The sequence below is a fragment of the Nicotiana tabacum genome, chromosome 4, assembly GCF_000715075.1.
Source record: "Nicotiana tabacum cultivar K326 chromosome 4, ASM71507v2, whole genome shotgun sequence".
Lineage (NCBI taxonomy): Eukaryota > Viridiplantae > Streptophyta > Magnoliopsida > Solanales > Solanaceae > Nicotiana > Nicotiana tabacum.
In genome coordinates, this window is record NC_134083.1 from 1,498,660 (window position 1) to 1,514,924 (window position 16,265).

Below are 16,265 nucleotides of genomic sequence, written 5' to 3' on the forward strand. Positions count from 1 at the left end.
ATTAATGCACGCAATATAGATTGAATTAGGCCGATAACCGCCCGATAAGAGCTAAACCGATACCAATCCACCCGATATCTTATCAGGTGGCTAGCAGATTAATATATTTAAAAGCTGATAACCGTTAAGCCAAACCGTTAAGAGTAATTAACCGCTCCCGCTCAATCCGCCCGATAAGCAGCCCTACTTTTACGTGAAGAAGTCACTACAAGTTCTATTAAAGATTGTTCGTACAAGTTAAACAATCAACATGTTCGATTGTTTGTTTCAAGTAGGATAATCAAGTCGGGGCGGTTTTGATATTTTCTACAAATTATGGGGTATAAATCATGTTTGAGGTTTTGAAAAAAGTACATCCAAATATGTTACAAAAATTATAAACAAACACAAATTCATCTTCAAATCAAATTTTAATGGAATTTCAAATTTGAAAAAAAATTTCTTGGAATTTATGTCCAAGGACTACGACTGTTAGCCTGTTTGGCCAAACTTCTAAAATCAGTTTATTTTGAGAATTGATTTTCTCAAAAGTACTTTTAAAAAAATATTTTTGGTGAGAAACAGTTTGTGTTTGACTAATTAATTTGACAAGCACTTTTGAACAGTAATTAGTATTTGGCCAAACTTTTAAAAAATGCTTCTAAGTGTATTTTTCTCAAAAGTGCTTCTCAGAAAAGCGCTTTTGGAGAGAAACTATTTTTTTCTGTTTCTAAAAAACTGCTTCTGCATCTCGTCAAAAATACTTTTTTCCTTCCAAAAGTTTGGCCAAACATCTCAATTTTTGGTCAAAAATGATTTTGGCAAAAAATAAAAAAAATACTTTTGGCCCAAAAATAAGCTCGGCCAAATAGGTTATGTATGTGTCTATAAAAATCTAATAAAAATCTACTGTAGTATTTATTTACCGATACTTGAAACAAAAAGACTGTCACTCCAATATTTAATGGAAAGTTAGAGCTGCTCACTTTATGAAGCAATCATATGTCTTTATTTACTGGCTACTGCGGTACCCTTAAATAAATGCCAAGTATAGAAACTATAGCATTACTCTCAAATAAAATTGGTTTGGAAAACAAAATTGATTAGTGTTTTGAAATTATTTAATAGTCTAAAAAACAATTAAATTGAAATCGATTAATTCGAGTGTTAGATTAAATCCAAAAGAGCTGATTTTTGAAGAAAGTCAAAAACACCTGGTTAACTCTATGGGTATGTTAATCTCTGACTGTAGGTCTGTAGCTGTATACAGAAAGAAATTCCAATTAAATTCTAAAAATGAAATAATAATAATAATAATAGGAAAAGGCAGAGTTCTGTGGCTTTGGATTCTTCTAGCAGATCGTGCCTGCCAGCTTTCTCTTGAATGGCTACGACCTCTCCCCACCCAACCACGTCATCTCTTTTTTCACTATATATTTTTTTCCTATTCTTACAAACTCTTTTTTTTTTTTTTAATTATTATTATTATTATTATTATTATTATTATTTATTTATAAACTACTTAACTACTAATATTATAAAGGAGATTAGCCGAAAGAAAAATAGGAAAGTTCTGACAAAGCCAAGCCTTTCTGTTCCCGAGCTGAAACTTGGGTTTTTGTGTGACTGGGTGCCTTGGTAGTGGTGGTAGAGAGACTCTTTGAGGACTGTGACTGAGGAGGCGGAGGAGGAGAAAACGCCGCCGTAAATATGAGGTTACAGCTACTGCCGGTGGTGGCGCTGCCGCTACTCATCGGCATTCTGTTCTATGGTCCTAGCTATGCCATTGCCGACACAGATCCGAATGACGGTCAGCTATTCTCTCATTGCTTTTAATCATTTTTATTTATTATCTCTATCTGTTTGTGTATATTCTTACTCAGCTGATGCATCAGTAATAAAGACTGATTGATTTGGAAAGTAATAGCTAAGACTGAAATCAGCAACCGTTGCAAAGTCGTTACTTTTTTAACCTGAATATATTGTCTAATGTCTTAGATGCGTAAAACTGAAAAGTTTCTTGTCGATCAAGGCTTAAATCAGTTAGAGGAAGCTTTCTTGGATTCTTATTGTGTTTCCTTATTGTATGCATTGTGGTCTTGTCGGTGGACTTGTTATATTGTTGAATATTTGCATTATTACCTTCATTCATTCTGGATTGACTGACTTGCTTTTTTCGGCTAAGCATTACTCCAGAAGATTTTCTTTCTGCTGCTTGGAAAGGACAGGGTAGTGGGGGTGGGCCGCAACGAAACAGGGAGATTAAAGTTGATCGAGAACTTAATGAAACATTAAAAAGACTGTTGTTCCGATGATAATACAATATGTTTCACTTCTTAACGGCTTGATTAAGGCACATACTGCTTTCTACCATGCTTGTTGATGTGTCTTTGTAGATACACCATTCATAACAGTTTGTCCAACAGTTTCCTTTCGTTAATCAAAATATACAATTTATTTTGATCATTATAAGAATTCTGTTGACAGACAAATATGCCATGTATTTCAGTCTAACTTTGCTGGTAGCTCTTTGATTTTCAGCTTCTGCCCTGAGAGTTATGTATGGCGCCCTAAATTCACCTGGTCAGCTAACAAAATGGACAGCCAATGGTGGTGATCCTTGCGGAGAGTCCTGGAAAGGCATTACTTGCTCAGGCAATAATAGAGTTACTGAAATGTGAGTTTCTGTCTTCCTTATTGCCTTTTTTTGTTTTTGATAAGTGGTTTCTGTTTTCCTTCTTTATCTTCTTCATCATGTTTTTACAGCCTCTTGGAATTGTTTGCTTGGTGATTTCTGATGGCTACTTACTTTTCGTTTTCCTTCAGCAAGTTATCAGGTCTTCAACTCTCTGGTTCACTGGGTTACCAGCTAGCAAGTCTTACATCTGTGACTAATTTGTAAGATAAATGGCCTTCAATAATGTTCTTGTAGATGTCTCTTCGATTTATATCTAATCCTTACACATGTTTATTCTTTGTGGATTTTGCAGTGACATAAGCAATAACAATTTGGGAAACCAGTTACCTTATCAGCTGCCTCCGAATGTGCAAAGATTGTATGTCTTATAGTATATTATTGTCATTCCTGACTGTTTTTTCCACTTATCTTTCTTAAACGTGCCGTGCAATGCAGGAATCTTGCTGGCAATGGTTTTAATGGTGGCCTGCCATATTCAATTTCACAGATGACTTCCCTCCGATACTTGTATGTAAAATGTTTGAATTTGAGTGCGATTTATTTCCAGCAGTAAGCTTTTTATCTGAGGTTAAGCTTGTCAATGACTTTCTGCAATATTTGCATCTGGCTGTAGAAATGTCAGTCATAATCAAATTCAAGGACAAGTGACTGTTGCATTCGACTCTCTGTCTTCTCTCAACACATTGTAAGGCCTATCTTCTTCTCATGCCATTTCTTGAGTGTTTTAACATTACCATTTTGGGGCCTTATATGAGGTGTCGTGGGTAAAACATGCTATTCTTAGCTCATTAACACAAACTCTTTTTCCCCATCTGAGTTATTTGTTGCCTAGTTATAGAAAGTCAATATCATGAAAATAGTATCTGATCTTTGTTCTGATCTGTAAAGTTATGTGGTTGTACGGATTGAGCTGAGCAATGTGGCTGAATACATTTTGATGTATTATTAAGCCAAGTATTAGAAACCCAATATGACTAGCTAATCATTCTTTGTTGCATAGTTTTTGATTGATTAATCTTTATGCTTCAGGGATTTCTCATTCAATGCGATGACAGATAATCTTCCTCAAAGCTTCAAGGCACTGACTAGTATGAACAAAATGTGAGATAATATTTTTCTGCTTCATCCTTGTAGACAATTGGTTGAGTCCTTCAATGATTGAAGTTTACATGTTGAATTATGCAGGTATTTGCAGAACAACCAGTTCACAGGAACTATTGATGTCCTAGCCAATCTTCCTCTTGACGATCTGTGAGTTTTGAGTCCGTGCTTCTTTCTGGATATTATCTCTGATGTTTTATCTTATTTATAGAGTTTCAGTTGAAAGCATCAGTTGACAGTCATGCTTATTCCTTTATGCTTTAGGAATGTCGAAAACAACCGTTTTACGGGCTGGGTTCCTGATCAGTTGAAAGGGTTCGTGAAGTAAGTATCTAATGTTGGAGTAATTGGTTTTATTCTTCAAATTTATTTCGAAAGTAGTTTCTGGATTATTCAGGCCTTTATCACTTTTGTAACAGATCAAATGGTAATTCATGGAACTCAGGACCTGCACCCCCTCCTCCACCTGGCACACCCCCTGCGAGCAGGCCCGATCGGCACCACAAATCTGGAGACAACAATAGTCCTTCTGGTAGTGGTGGCAGTGGTGATGGTGGTGGTAAATCAGGGATAGGGGGTGGAGCCATTGCAGGCATAGTGATATCCATTCTAGTTGTTGGGGCAATTGTAGCATTCTTTTGTTATCAAGAAGAGATCGAGACGGTCATCGGCGGACATCGAAAAACATGATAATCAGCCATTTGCTCCTCTTGCTTCACAGGAAGTACAACTCACTCCTATTAGACCCTGTTATGGTCTCTGTGATTGTTATTTAATCATGAAACATAACAATCAATCATAGTATCATTAGCCTCTTTCAACTGCTTGAGAAGGTGTACCTGCTGCATAAAAAGAACTCTTTCTGTAGTGAATTTGGGGAATCAACCTTAACATTGTGCTTGATCACTACCTATTTAGTGTTCATAGAAGAAACTTAGCCAGCTACTGCTGTTGATATAGAAGAAAAAAACCAAACACAGGAACAAACTTTACCATCAAAATGTAAAACTGCACAGATGTGGCAGGTCCTATCTTCCGAGGAAACAAAACTTTGTAGTTACTGAAAAATTCCAAGAACTTAATTGTAGAATCCAAACTGATGTTTAGATTCTGATTTTACCTGTTGAAGCTGACAGTGGGATAAAAAGAAAACTTCAGTTTTATGTTCTCTTTCAGTGGATCTGGTCATACGCCTGTTCTCAAGATTTATAAGTCAGTCCCCTTGATGGTTTGACTTCCTATGAAACTAACACTCTTCAGAAATCTAGTTGACCTTCATAGAACAACTATTGATTCAAATGCAACTCTCAGCAAATTGAAGAATCATATTCATGTGCATAGCTGGAAAAATCGTTTTTCCCATTCTAACCCATTGTGTGCCAACAACCAAATTCATCTCTTTGCAAATTCTAATTCTTTGCGTTTCTCAATTTTATCAGTCAGTTGGTGGGTTCATAATTATGTCTTTTAAGCCTCATCTCATTTCCGTATCTCATTAATCTGAATCTGGTCATGCATTTGCGTGTTTGTAGTACTTACAGTCTAGTGTTTCCTTTGCTGTCTGGATTTTTGGTTCATTGTCCTCCTTTGGCTGCAGAGATGAAAACTAATCAAGCTTCCTCTGCACCAAGTGTGAAAACATTTGAAGCTCCTGCTGTAGTAAATCTAAGACCTCCACCTATTGAACGTCACAAGTCATTTGATGAAGATGACATAGCAGCAAAACCAATTGTTCCACCCAAGAAAGTCAATACAGCTAAAATAAATGCTAGACAATATTCAATTGCGGACCTACAGATGGCTACTGATAGCTTCAGTGTTGATAACCTTATTGGTGAGGGATCCTTTGGGCGTGTTTATCGGGCTCAATTCGATGATGGAAAGGTATGTTTTCTCCCTTATGACTGACTACCTATGAAAAGAAAATGTTGTCTTTAAAAGAATATGGATGTCATATCATGAATTGATTTTGTGCTGGTAATGAAGCAAGACAGTTGAAATGGCAGATAAATGTTCGATTAGAAAAATACCTATACAACAACAACAACCCAGTATAATCCCACTAGTGGGGTCTGGGGAGGGTAGTGTGTACGCAGACCTTACCCCTACCCTGGGGTAGAGAGGCTATTTCCGATAGACCCTCGGCTCCCTCCCTCCAAGAACTCCCCACCTTACTCTTGGGGTGACTCGAACTCACAACCTCTTTGTTGGAAGTGGAGGGTGCTCTCCATTAGAGAAAAATACCTATGAATAGAAAAAAAAGAAGAGCAGTTTGATAACAAAAAAAAAATATTTAGTTGAAGAGTTATGTTTGCTCAAAACTTTTGTTTTAAAGATACTATCATCTATGCCTGTGTAACTGAACCATCTTCATAAGTTCCTTTCTAATTTTGAAATGCCACAGGTTCTTGCTGTCAAGAAAATCAACTCTTCTGCACTCCAGAATCCTGAAGATTTTCTCGATATAGTTTCTGAGATATCCGGGCTGCATCATCCAAATGTAACTGAGCTGGTCGGATATTGTTCAGAGCATGGGCAGCACCTGCTGGTTTATGAATTCCACAAAAATGGTGCTCTCCATGATTTCCTGCATCTGTCAGATGAGGAAAGCAAGCCACTAACGTGGAATAGCCGAGTCAAGATTGCACTAGGCACAGCAAGAGCATTAGAGTGAGTTTTCATGATCTACAAAAAATATCTGATGCCATTTTATAATGTTCACGGAGCTTGTAGCTAAGTTTCATTTTTCCTTGTATCTTTGGTTGAAGTGTTAGTCTCTATCATAGATCTTCTGGTATGTGTAGTCGACAATTATGAAGTTTCTTTTTTGGTGGAGGGGGGAGATAAAATAGAAAAGACCATGTTATGAAATGTTAATTAAAACGTAGTTATTTTCTTTGGGGGGTTGGGAGTTGCATGTGAAAACATGTACAGAGCAACCCATTGTCCCTGGGTTTTAATCAGACTTGGTGCCTTATTATGAAGGCCACTAGAATTCATATTTCTTAAACATGATATTTATCAACCAAAAAAAAAATAAAAAATCTTAAACATCAGTAGGCGCGCATGAAGAAGATTCATCATCTGAACATCGCATCAAGAAGATTCATCATCTGAACATTAGAAAATAGAATGTATGTCGCCAGCCATTATTTAGCCACCATGTTGAATATGCTAATCTTTCTGTCTTCTTCTTCTCAAGTTTCTTGACTAGCTAAAATACGCATCCTTCGCAGGTATCTGCATGAAGTTTGTTCACCGTCTGTGGTTCACAAGAATATCAAATCTGCAAATATTTTACTTGATGCAGAACTCAATCCTCATCTATCAGACTGTGGATTGGCAAGTCTTATCGCTGATGTGGATCAGGTAGCTTGAGCTCCTTGCTTTAGGATTCCTTGCTAGGTGTTTTTTGTTGGATGTTGCAATATCTTCTAATGTAAGAATGTGGATTCTGATTGACTAATGCACATGCATAAGGGTACTCATGCACTATGTTGCTCAGACTCTCCGAAGACATCGTCGGGTGCGTATCGGATCCTCCAAAAGTAGTGCATTTTTGGAGGATTCGAGACGGGTACGACAACATTTTGGAAAGTCCCTGCAACATAGCTCATGCACATGCCTCTATGCCTGTATTTGCATCCTCTTTGGATATTCATCTGTCCTTGGAGAAAAGAAAACAGAAATTCTATTCAGATCTTAAATATAATTTATCCACGGTAACATTTCTATAGAAGGAATACTCTTTACAATGAACTATCGAATATCAAAATATAAGGAATACTCTTTACCATGTTAAAAATAAGATTTGATTCATAAGCTGATAAGTATCCACTAGTCTTTAGCAGGTGTCTTATTTCCTGCCTCTATCCTTTCAGTTGGAATAGATTTTTCATCATAAAACCAGTTTCCTGAAATCTTATATCGATCGCTTCTCGCAGGCACTGAACCATAATACAGGATCTGGATATGGCGCACCCGAGGTTGCTATGTCTGGGCAGTTTACCATAAAGAGTGATGTGTACAGCTTTGGAGTGGTTATGTTAGAACTTCTTACCGGACGAAAACCTTTTGATGGGTAATGTTATTTAGCACTCCATGGTATTATCCAAATTTCTTGAAGAAGCAAGATGAAAATATAGAGCTTTTCAAAATTTTCATCATGTGTTTTGTTCTTTTAATGCAGCGGTAGAACAAGATCTGAACAATCTCTAGTTAGATGGGCAACACCTCAGCTGCATGACATTGATGCCCTGGCTAAGATGGTTGATCCAGCACTCGAGGGGCTCTATCCTGTTAAATCCCTATCACGCTTTGCTGATGTAATAGCTCTCTGTGTCCAGGTATTATTTCGAACTGGAAGTGAGTGAGCTTCATAGATCTGCTTTTAGTTTTCATTAATCTAGTCGAGTCACTCCACATTATCTCAATGTACCTCTTTTTTATGTGGCAGCCCGAGCCTGAGTTCAGGCCACCTATGTCGGAAGTGGTTGAAGCATTAGTTAGGCTAGTGCAACGAGCAAACATGAGCAAGAGGACATTTGGTGTTGATCAGGCTAGTCCAAGGGGTGAAGCAGATGCTCAGGACTATGAACCATAGTTTCCATGCAACGTTGAGTACTCAACATGATGCCTATTCTAACACACGTGGAGGTGTCTTTTTTCTATTCTTTGCGTTTATGAGAAACAACTGATACTGTTGTTTTGCAGACTCGGAGTGCATTGTACCAATACATGATGCTAAAATCTGTTCATAGTGCATAATTTATTTTTTTCAGTTCTTTTCTTCTACTTGAACTTCTTCTTCCTTCTAATTGTTCCACAGCGAGATTAAAGAAATAATATCATTTTCATAACTTTGATCATCACTTTAGAAACTATGATCTGATAGCTTATTCACGGACATACTGTCAAAGTTAATAGCTGTAATCAGTGGTTATTTGCTGATCAAGAAATGAGTTACTTATTGCAGCAGTATCACTCTAGAAACGGAGGACAAGCAAGTATGACTTTTTCCTTTTGCCTGCTTGACAAAATCTAACAATAATTGTCCACAGCTTCCTCAACATGTGAACTTGATACTTCTAAATCAATTGATCACGTCTATTATGGCTCCACTTAAGGACTTGCATTAAATTATTTTATATTGTAGTCAGGGTTATGAGATCTGAAGAAAAATAAGGACGGGTTCCAAATCCACTGGGGCCTTTTATCGCTCAGAACTAGCATCCCCAGTTTAGTAGTGTTCAACTTTAAAAGTCATAAAAATGTACTAATCAACATCAACTCCAACAAATGTAAGCCGAAAACATTGGTTTCGGCCTCTTCCTCCTGATGGAGACTGAACAAATTGGCCCATTGGTGAAGCGAGATCTGAGGCACCCAAGAACGGTCAATCTCCCACTTGTGTTTCTATTTCGGTTTGCTGCCAGTACAAATTGAGTTTGTACATTCATAGATTGAAACACTTCTATAATATGGTGTGTTATTAAAGTCATGTAAGTGTGGAACACGCTAACAAGCGTCTAATATTCAACGAGCAATTAATCGAAATAATGCTAAGCTGTGGAATTCCCTTTAAATTTTACAATCACTAATTTAAATTTTACAAGATTACCATTAGTATAAGAAGCACTGGGATTTTGAAATATAAGGAGTATTGTTTATACTTTTACATTCATTATATGTGGAGGGTTTAATCCTCTATATAAAAAGTTTTAAGTACAGAATTTTAAAATACAATATTATCGCTGAGTCATACTACAAGGTTGTCAGAATAACCTACTCAACAAAAAAATCAATCTGCCGGTACATCTACCAGTAAGCATGCGTAGAACAAAAACTGAATGGACCTCTTTAAAACGTGTAAAATCGGGAACCGAAACAGAATATAGCACATTACAAATCTAGGAATGCAAGCAGGAACTGAAATTGAGAAGCTGAAACAAAGAATTAACAGAGAAATTGAGTTACTAGTTTTGGTACCGACAACAGATCATCAGACATTACATTGCACAAGAGCAGCAAATCCTGCATCTTCCAGGCAGTAAAAAACGAGCAGCCAGAAATTCATAATTTTCATGGTCAAATGAAAGCTCCTTGTTCCTGTTCATTGCCCATGTTTCCTTCTTCAAGAGCCAAAACGAGGCTCAATCAATTATAGACCATGTACTTCGGTGTTGCACTGAACTTCTGATACCCTTTAATGACCTTATTGACAGCATCTAAAAAGTCTTTCTCCGTAACAGTTTTCCTTCTCGCTCGAATAGCATACATTCCAGCCTCCGTGCACACGCTTCTAATGTCAGCTCCTGGAACAAAAGAACCATAGAATATTACGGTGTATCTCCGTCTGCCTATACATGTATACCTGCTTACTGATAAGAGACTTTATCCAATGTGATAACTAAAGTAAACCCCTCTTCTCTAAGTTATCAACAATCCCTCTTACAACCAAAAAAAAAAAAAAACCCAGTGTAATACCACAAGTTAGTAATCCCTCTTGTTTTTGAAATTCCACTAATAATGTAATTGATATCCAGACCTCCATTTGTCATTGTGTCATATTCCTTGCATTATTAGAGAGCCATGAAGTTAGTAATGATGTTTTTTGCCTGACAAAGTTACCCTTATGCTTCAAATACACTATATTCAACCAATAAATCACTGCCTACCGCACATTTCCCCTTTGATGCTGCAACCTCAACTAAGTAGTGCATCAGTAGCTCACAGAGATCTATGTTACTCGCAATGTGATGGCTGATGATATGACGCATCCCACATTGTGCCTACATGGCAATTAATCTAAGTTCTCCCACAACATTAAAGCCCTTCAAACTCACAATAAAGTAATGAGAACATCTGATTTGTGAATAACAATAGTTAATTGCCATAGAACAAATAGAGATATCAGAATCAGTTATCAAGAAAGACGGCAGCCATGTCACAGAATGACAGAAGACTAGGATTGAGAATATTAAAAGTTATAGGACCAAATGATACTGGGAAAAATGGCAATGAACATTGCACACGTGTATTATGATGCTCATTAAAGAAACATGAGGAAGAATAAGAGTGTCTTCCAAAAAATTATATTGAAGAGTTCAAGAAAATTTGAAGTTCATTACACATCATAGTAGTGGAGGTAAAAAAGAACATTAATATACTAGTTAATAACTAGGTCTAATAAAGAAAATATCCAACCTTTGGGAGAAAAGGGAACAAATATCCAACCTGGTTTAAGTATATTATTAGGAGAATTTGATTTCTTTTAACTTCTAATGGTTAATCCTGTAAATTTTCCGACAAAACCTAAAATAGAAAGTTGGCTTGAATAAGCTAGTACGACAATAGTATGATATAACACAAACATCCGTTCTAATAGAATAGTCTTTATGCTAGCAAAATAAGAGAGGCAGACATTACAATCAGAGACACGTTAAGGCCCATAATCAAAATGTCAGCTGTATTATTGTATAAACAAGAAGTCTAACATACTACTCATATTTATGAGACATTACCTGTAGAGTTAGGACAGAGACGGGCCAACAGTTCAAACCGAATATCCCGCTCACAGTTCATTGTGCGTGTATGAATCTTAAATATCTGTGTCCTACTCTCCAGATCAGGCAGACCAAATTCAACTTTGCGATCCAATCGTCCAGGACGTAATAAAGCTGGATCAAGTGTATCAGGTCTGCAAACAACAGGACGGGGTTAGAGCTTGAGCACAATGATAGCAAGCTGTGAAACATAGAGATCATCATATTAAAAGATGAAATAATTCCGACAACCAATAGAGCACAAGAGAAGGAACAACATAGAGTCAATGAAAAAAATACATCAGGAGGGCCACAAGGGACTTCAGATGTTCCAGCCAGATGTGCCTTTTCAGTAGCAAACATATAGGAAGTCAACTTAAAAACATGCAGAGGAAAGCAATTCATACGTCTCTGTGCAACACTTATTGGACCAATAGCTGCAATATTTAATCACCAAAACTTGAAATAACATAAACAAACCAACGAGAAAAAGCAGATGTATGTACTGGAAAATACAATTGCAACATATAGGCAAACTTACCTATTGGTTGCCATGAGAACTTTAATATTCCCTCGAGCATCAAAACCATCAAGCTGGTTCACAATTTCGAGCATGGTTCGTTGAACCTCATTGTCTCCCCCCACACCATCATCAAATCGTGCACCTCCAATGGCATCTACTTCATCGAAAAACACAATGCAGGCCTTCTTGGAGCGTGCCATCTATCATATCAAAGCACTAGTCAAGAATCAATGCTACATTACACATTGCTTAAAAGAGTTCGACAATAAAAGTATATCTTGCCCGAAGGATTTGGTTCAATGGTGAAGACGTAGCCCAAGTCGTGTGGATTGGGTGTATGTCACGAGTTTGAACGCTGTCAGAGACACGACTTTTGGTATTTAAGTGGGAACAAGGCAGAGTGGCAGGCCATTACTCTCCCAAGTTTTGCACAGTGGGCCAATTGGATTGGTCCAGCTAACTCAACAAGGAATTCCCCATTTATCGAAAAAATAATATAATGAGAGTGCATCTAACCTGGAACAATTCACGAACCATTCTAGCCCCCTCACCAACATATTTCTGAACAAGCTCACTACCAATGACGCGAATGAAGCATGCATCAGTACGATTGGCAACTGCTCTGGCAAGCAGTGTCTTCCCAGTACCAGGAGGACCATAGCAGAGAACACCCTTAGGGGGATCAATTCCAAGTTTGACAAATTTTTCAGGGTGAAGCATGGGAAGCTCAACAACCTGTTGTTAATTTAAGCAAGCAAATGAACACAAACCATTTTGTCAAACGTCAACCAACGAGGAAAAAGGGAAAAGAAAAGGAACACCACTCTGAAATACAACAAAATACTGTACAATCATCATCACCTCTCGCATCTTTTCAATTTGCTCCTTGCATCCTCCAACATCATTATATGTCACATCAGGTTTTTCCTCGACAGTCATCATTGTGACACTAGGATCAATTTTGGGGGGCAACGGAATCTGAATTTGATATTTATTCCGATCAACACTGCAAAATTAACAAAATGGCCAAGCTAAGAGTCAATTAACTTTTAAAGGAGCAGAAGACTCGAGTTTAATATTGTTACACAGAAACAGATATTCCCCCTAAAGTTCTTTGTTCCACCTAAGAGCTAAAGAACATCTAAACAAAAGAAGAAGAAGAAATACCCGACTCGCATGCCTTCTTCTATATCAGTTGGTGAAACTTTATCACCCAATCCAACAACAAACTGCAGTTACGAAATAAGCACAGTCAAACGAGGTAATTACGATTCATTGCAAAAATAGATCCAACTAGCAGTACTGCAACACTTCTCTCATGGCAATACATCACATACTCAAAAAAATAAAGGAAACTACAGAGCACAAAGCCTTCAGGCTAAAGACAAAAACAAGGGGAAATATCCTGTTAATAAATTCAGTGCAGTTTCTTAGACGAATAGGAAGATGACTGAGTTATCCAATCATGAAGCATCAAACTTCTTATATAAGCCTTGCTGCTAACTAAAATATGCTGCTTACTACAGCTTAAGCACAGTTCTATATCTCACGATCAGTTTGCAAAGAGCTTCTTAGACAAACTGTCTCCAAACACCAACACAAATTGAATTACGGTTAGAAATGAAGGTAATACAGCCAATACAATATTTAAAAAACAAGATAACAGACCTTCGCAATTTGCTTGACATTTATAACATATTTTGCATCTTCAGTGTTGGGGCTAATTATCTTTGTACACCTCGCCACCTGCTCCAAAGAATAGTTACAGCTTCAGCGTATCTGACTAACAAAAATTATGCATTTTTCCTTCCCAGAGAACAAACCTGAAGAGGTTGCTCCTCCTGCATCATCTGTTTATCAGAAACTAGATCCCATTGACTTGGTGCAGCTAGCCCAGTGTCAGATTCCTTAATACCTGCACATATTCTAAATTAGAATTCACCATACATTTATAGGAAATGTGCAAAAGAAAAAGTAGGAGAACCCATCACACATTTTAACAGAATCAAATAAAATCCCAAAAACAAAGGATAAGAAAAGTTCTCTTTTTTCCCTATTCCTTCTTGCTAGCCCCCAAACAATGAAGACCAAATTCGAGGCAAATGAGCAGTATTATGCAATTAGAGGTACCATTATTTCAACAACAAAGAACAAAAGTAGGACATACATACCACATAAATCATTTATCTTTTTTGCCATTTCCTTGATTTCCTTCTCAGCCTTCTTTATGCTTGTAGAATAAGGCCCCAAACCCTACAAAAATCATTTTAATAATTTAATAAAAGATACGATCTTAATAAAATGAACAGAAACTAACTATTGTATTTTTTTTAAATGAATAAAGGGGATTCTAACAATTCAAGCCTTTGTCTGTGAGGTGGACTCAATTCTTTCTTTTAACTTTATATCGGCGTCTCCTATAGTTGTAGGAATGTCAACATATATGCTGCATGGATAATACTCTGAAATGTTAAGTGTGGTCATAACATAACTAACTCTGGGTCATTGATTTAATAATTCCTTTCGTGCCTTCTCAGTTTTCTTTAAAAGTGCGCAATTACTTCTCCTGGTCGTTCAACCACTTATTGCATGAATACTTGGCTTAACCTAGTGCCCACACCTATTGGAATTTCATGCAACTCATATGATCTCAAATATTACTTTTGATTTTTACTTCCGGTTCATTAGCCACGATAGGTGCCACTCTCTTATGGAGTGTATATAATATTGTAGTGAGACTGTTGTTACAAGATCAAAGGTGAACCTATAGAGAAAAGGCACCAAACTATAATTGGAATGGGAAAAAAATTAGTCAACTCTGGCATAACACAAATATATATAGAAATGAGATCACACACTTATTACATGAATAGCTTTCATGCACATGTCTATCCAAACGAATGACATTTTACCGCAAGAACTGTATAACCCTATCACCTGATTACGCCATATCCTCGTGTAAATAACCCTCCAAGATGTAAGATAATTTAGTTTAGGTAATGGAGTATTCATAGAATCAAAGATAGCCCCAACATATAAGGGACATAGGCTAGCTTTTACGAATATATGTGTATCATACACCACTGCCAGCTCTTTTCTACTTATACCAAGAATACATCCTCTAATGGAAAACGAAGTCCCAAAATGTATGCATTCATACATGACCCGTAATCACAAATTAAGACGGAGACAGTCAAAATGTTCCTCCTAGTTCTAACAAGCATCATTTCACCCAAGGCAACTTAGTTAACTGCCACCGGTTGCGACTGATACCTCTATTATTTCTGAGAAGTTAAATTCATTGAAAAGAGGTGCATGGGCAGTCATCCTGGATAACCAAAAATTTATACAAGGGGATTCGAAAAAATTCTAGGATGTTGCAGTTGGGATTTAAAACATATGATCTAAAACAACTTTTGAACCCCCTTAAATGTTATACTTGAAATTTTCTTCATGTCAAGGGGATGCAACGGCTCACAGATAACCAAAAAAAATCATTTTTACCCCATTTGCACAGTGTAATTTCTAGACAAAGGGGGTTCAGTACCCCTTGACCCTACTTAGATCCGCCACAGTTCACCCCCAGCTTCCTGTCAAAACGAAACTTATTTGCACTCAACAAAAGACCGCTAACACAGATCACAGATACATAAACTTTCCACTTTCCTTCCTGTCCCAGCTCCCAGAAACAAGCAGAATAAGTGCCACATTAGCTACAATTGATGGAACGAAGGAAGTAATACAATGGCTCAGAACTGTTATAAATCTGAAAACATCAAACAAGGACCAAAAAATCGCTTTCTAGCTACAGATATTCTGCTGATGCTCAATAGCTTTTCAGAGGTGAAGGGGTCCAAGCCCTTCAGAAGCTTCATATACAAGCCCAATCCTAAATTCAGAAACATGATTGTATTAATATATCTCCAAGTTCTCTAGAGGTTCCAAATCAGTAACAACAGACTGACAATAATTATGACTAAAAAAAGATAGTACATTTCAAGATACATAAAAATAGGCTTTATATATAGAGGAAGAATAGTCCGTACATAAGTCTTGAGAAGAGCAATATCATCTTCATCAAGAGGCGGAGGGTTCTTCTCGTCCTTGATCTCATCCTCGATATCTGCTGCGGGTGCCATCTTCTGGTTCAGAAGCAAAAGTTTCTTTGTTTTCTTGAGAAACAAGCAGAGAATAAAAGAAGTATCAGAAAATTGCGAATAAGAATAGTCCTTCATATAAAACGGGGCGGTTTACTTTGACGACCCATTACGGCCTATAAGACCCGAGTCATGTTTTAAGCCCAGTCCGACAATTAAAGGTTTCAACTAAAAACTACTACTAATTGAAAAGAAAAGAAAAAAATTGTTACGGTAATTTGTTATATGTTATAAAAACTGTAAAGTAAATAAATCAATGACAA

General features: G+C 37.1%; 2 protein-coding genes across 2 annotated transcripts; one reads left to right on the plus strand and one right to left on the minus strand.

Annotated features, from left to right (window-relative positions):
- Positions 1-1,241: 1,241 nt before the first annotated feature.
- On the plus strand, positions 1,242-8,558 carry LOC107788961 (protein STRUBBELIG-RECEPTOR FAMILY 6-like). Its single transcript, XM_075251214.1, is given in 17 exon segments — positions 1,242-1,789; positions 2,521-2,656; positions 2,806-2,877; positions 2,970-3,035; positions 3,113-3,184; positions 3,291-3,362; positions 3,707-3,778; positions 3,863-3,928; positions 4,043-4,102; positions 4,198-4,414; positions 4,416-4,533; positions 5,376-5,662; positions 6,183-6,448; positions 7,015-7,147; positions 7,723-7,859; positions 7,968-8,124; positions 8,235-8,558. Coding segments are annotated over 17 exon segments (2,178 nt in total). The 5' UTR covers positions 1,242-1,689; the 3' UTR covers positions 8,382-8,558.
- Positions 8,559-9,614: 1,056 nt separating this feature from the next.
- On the minus strand, positions 9,615-16,086 carry LOC107788960 (26S proteasome regulatory subunit 7 homolog A). Its single transcript, XM_016610707.2, has 10 exons — positions 15,892-16,086; positions 14,017-14,098; positions 13,669-13,760; positions 13,514-13,591; positions 13,013-13,074; positions 12,707-12,851; positions 12,362-12,580; positions 11,864-12,045; positions 11,302-11,477; positions 9,615-10,092 (listed from the first exon to the last, which is right to left on the minus strand). The coding sequence occupies exons 1-10, from the start codon at positions 16,078-16,080 to the stop codon at positions 9,935-9,937; spliced, it is 1,383 nt and encodes a 460-aa protein (XP_016466193.2). The 5' UTR covers positions 16,081-16,086; the 3' UTR covers positions 9,615-9,934.
- Between the last annotated feature and the right edge of the window lie 179 nt (positions 16,087-16,265).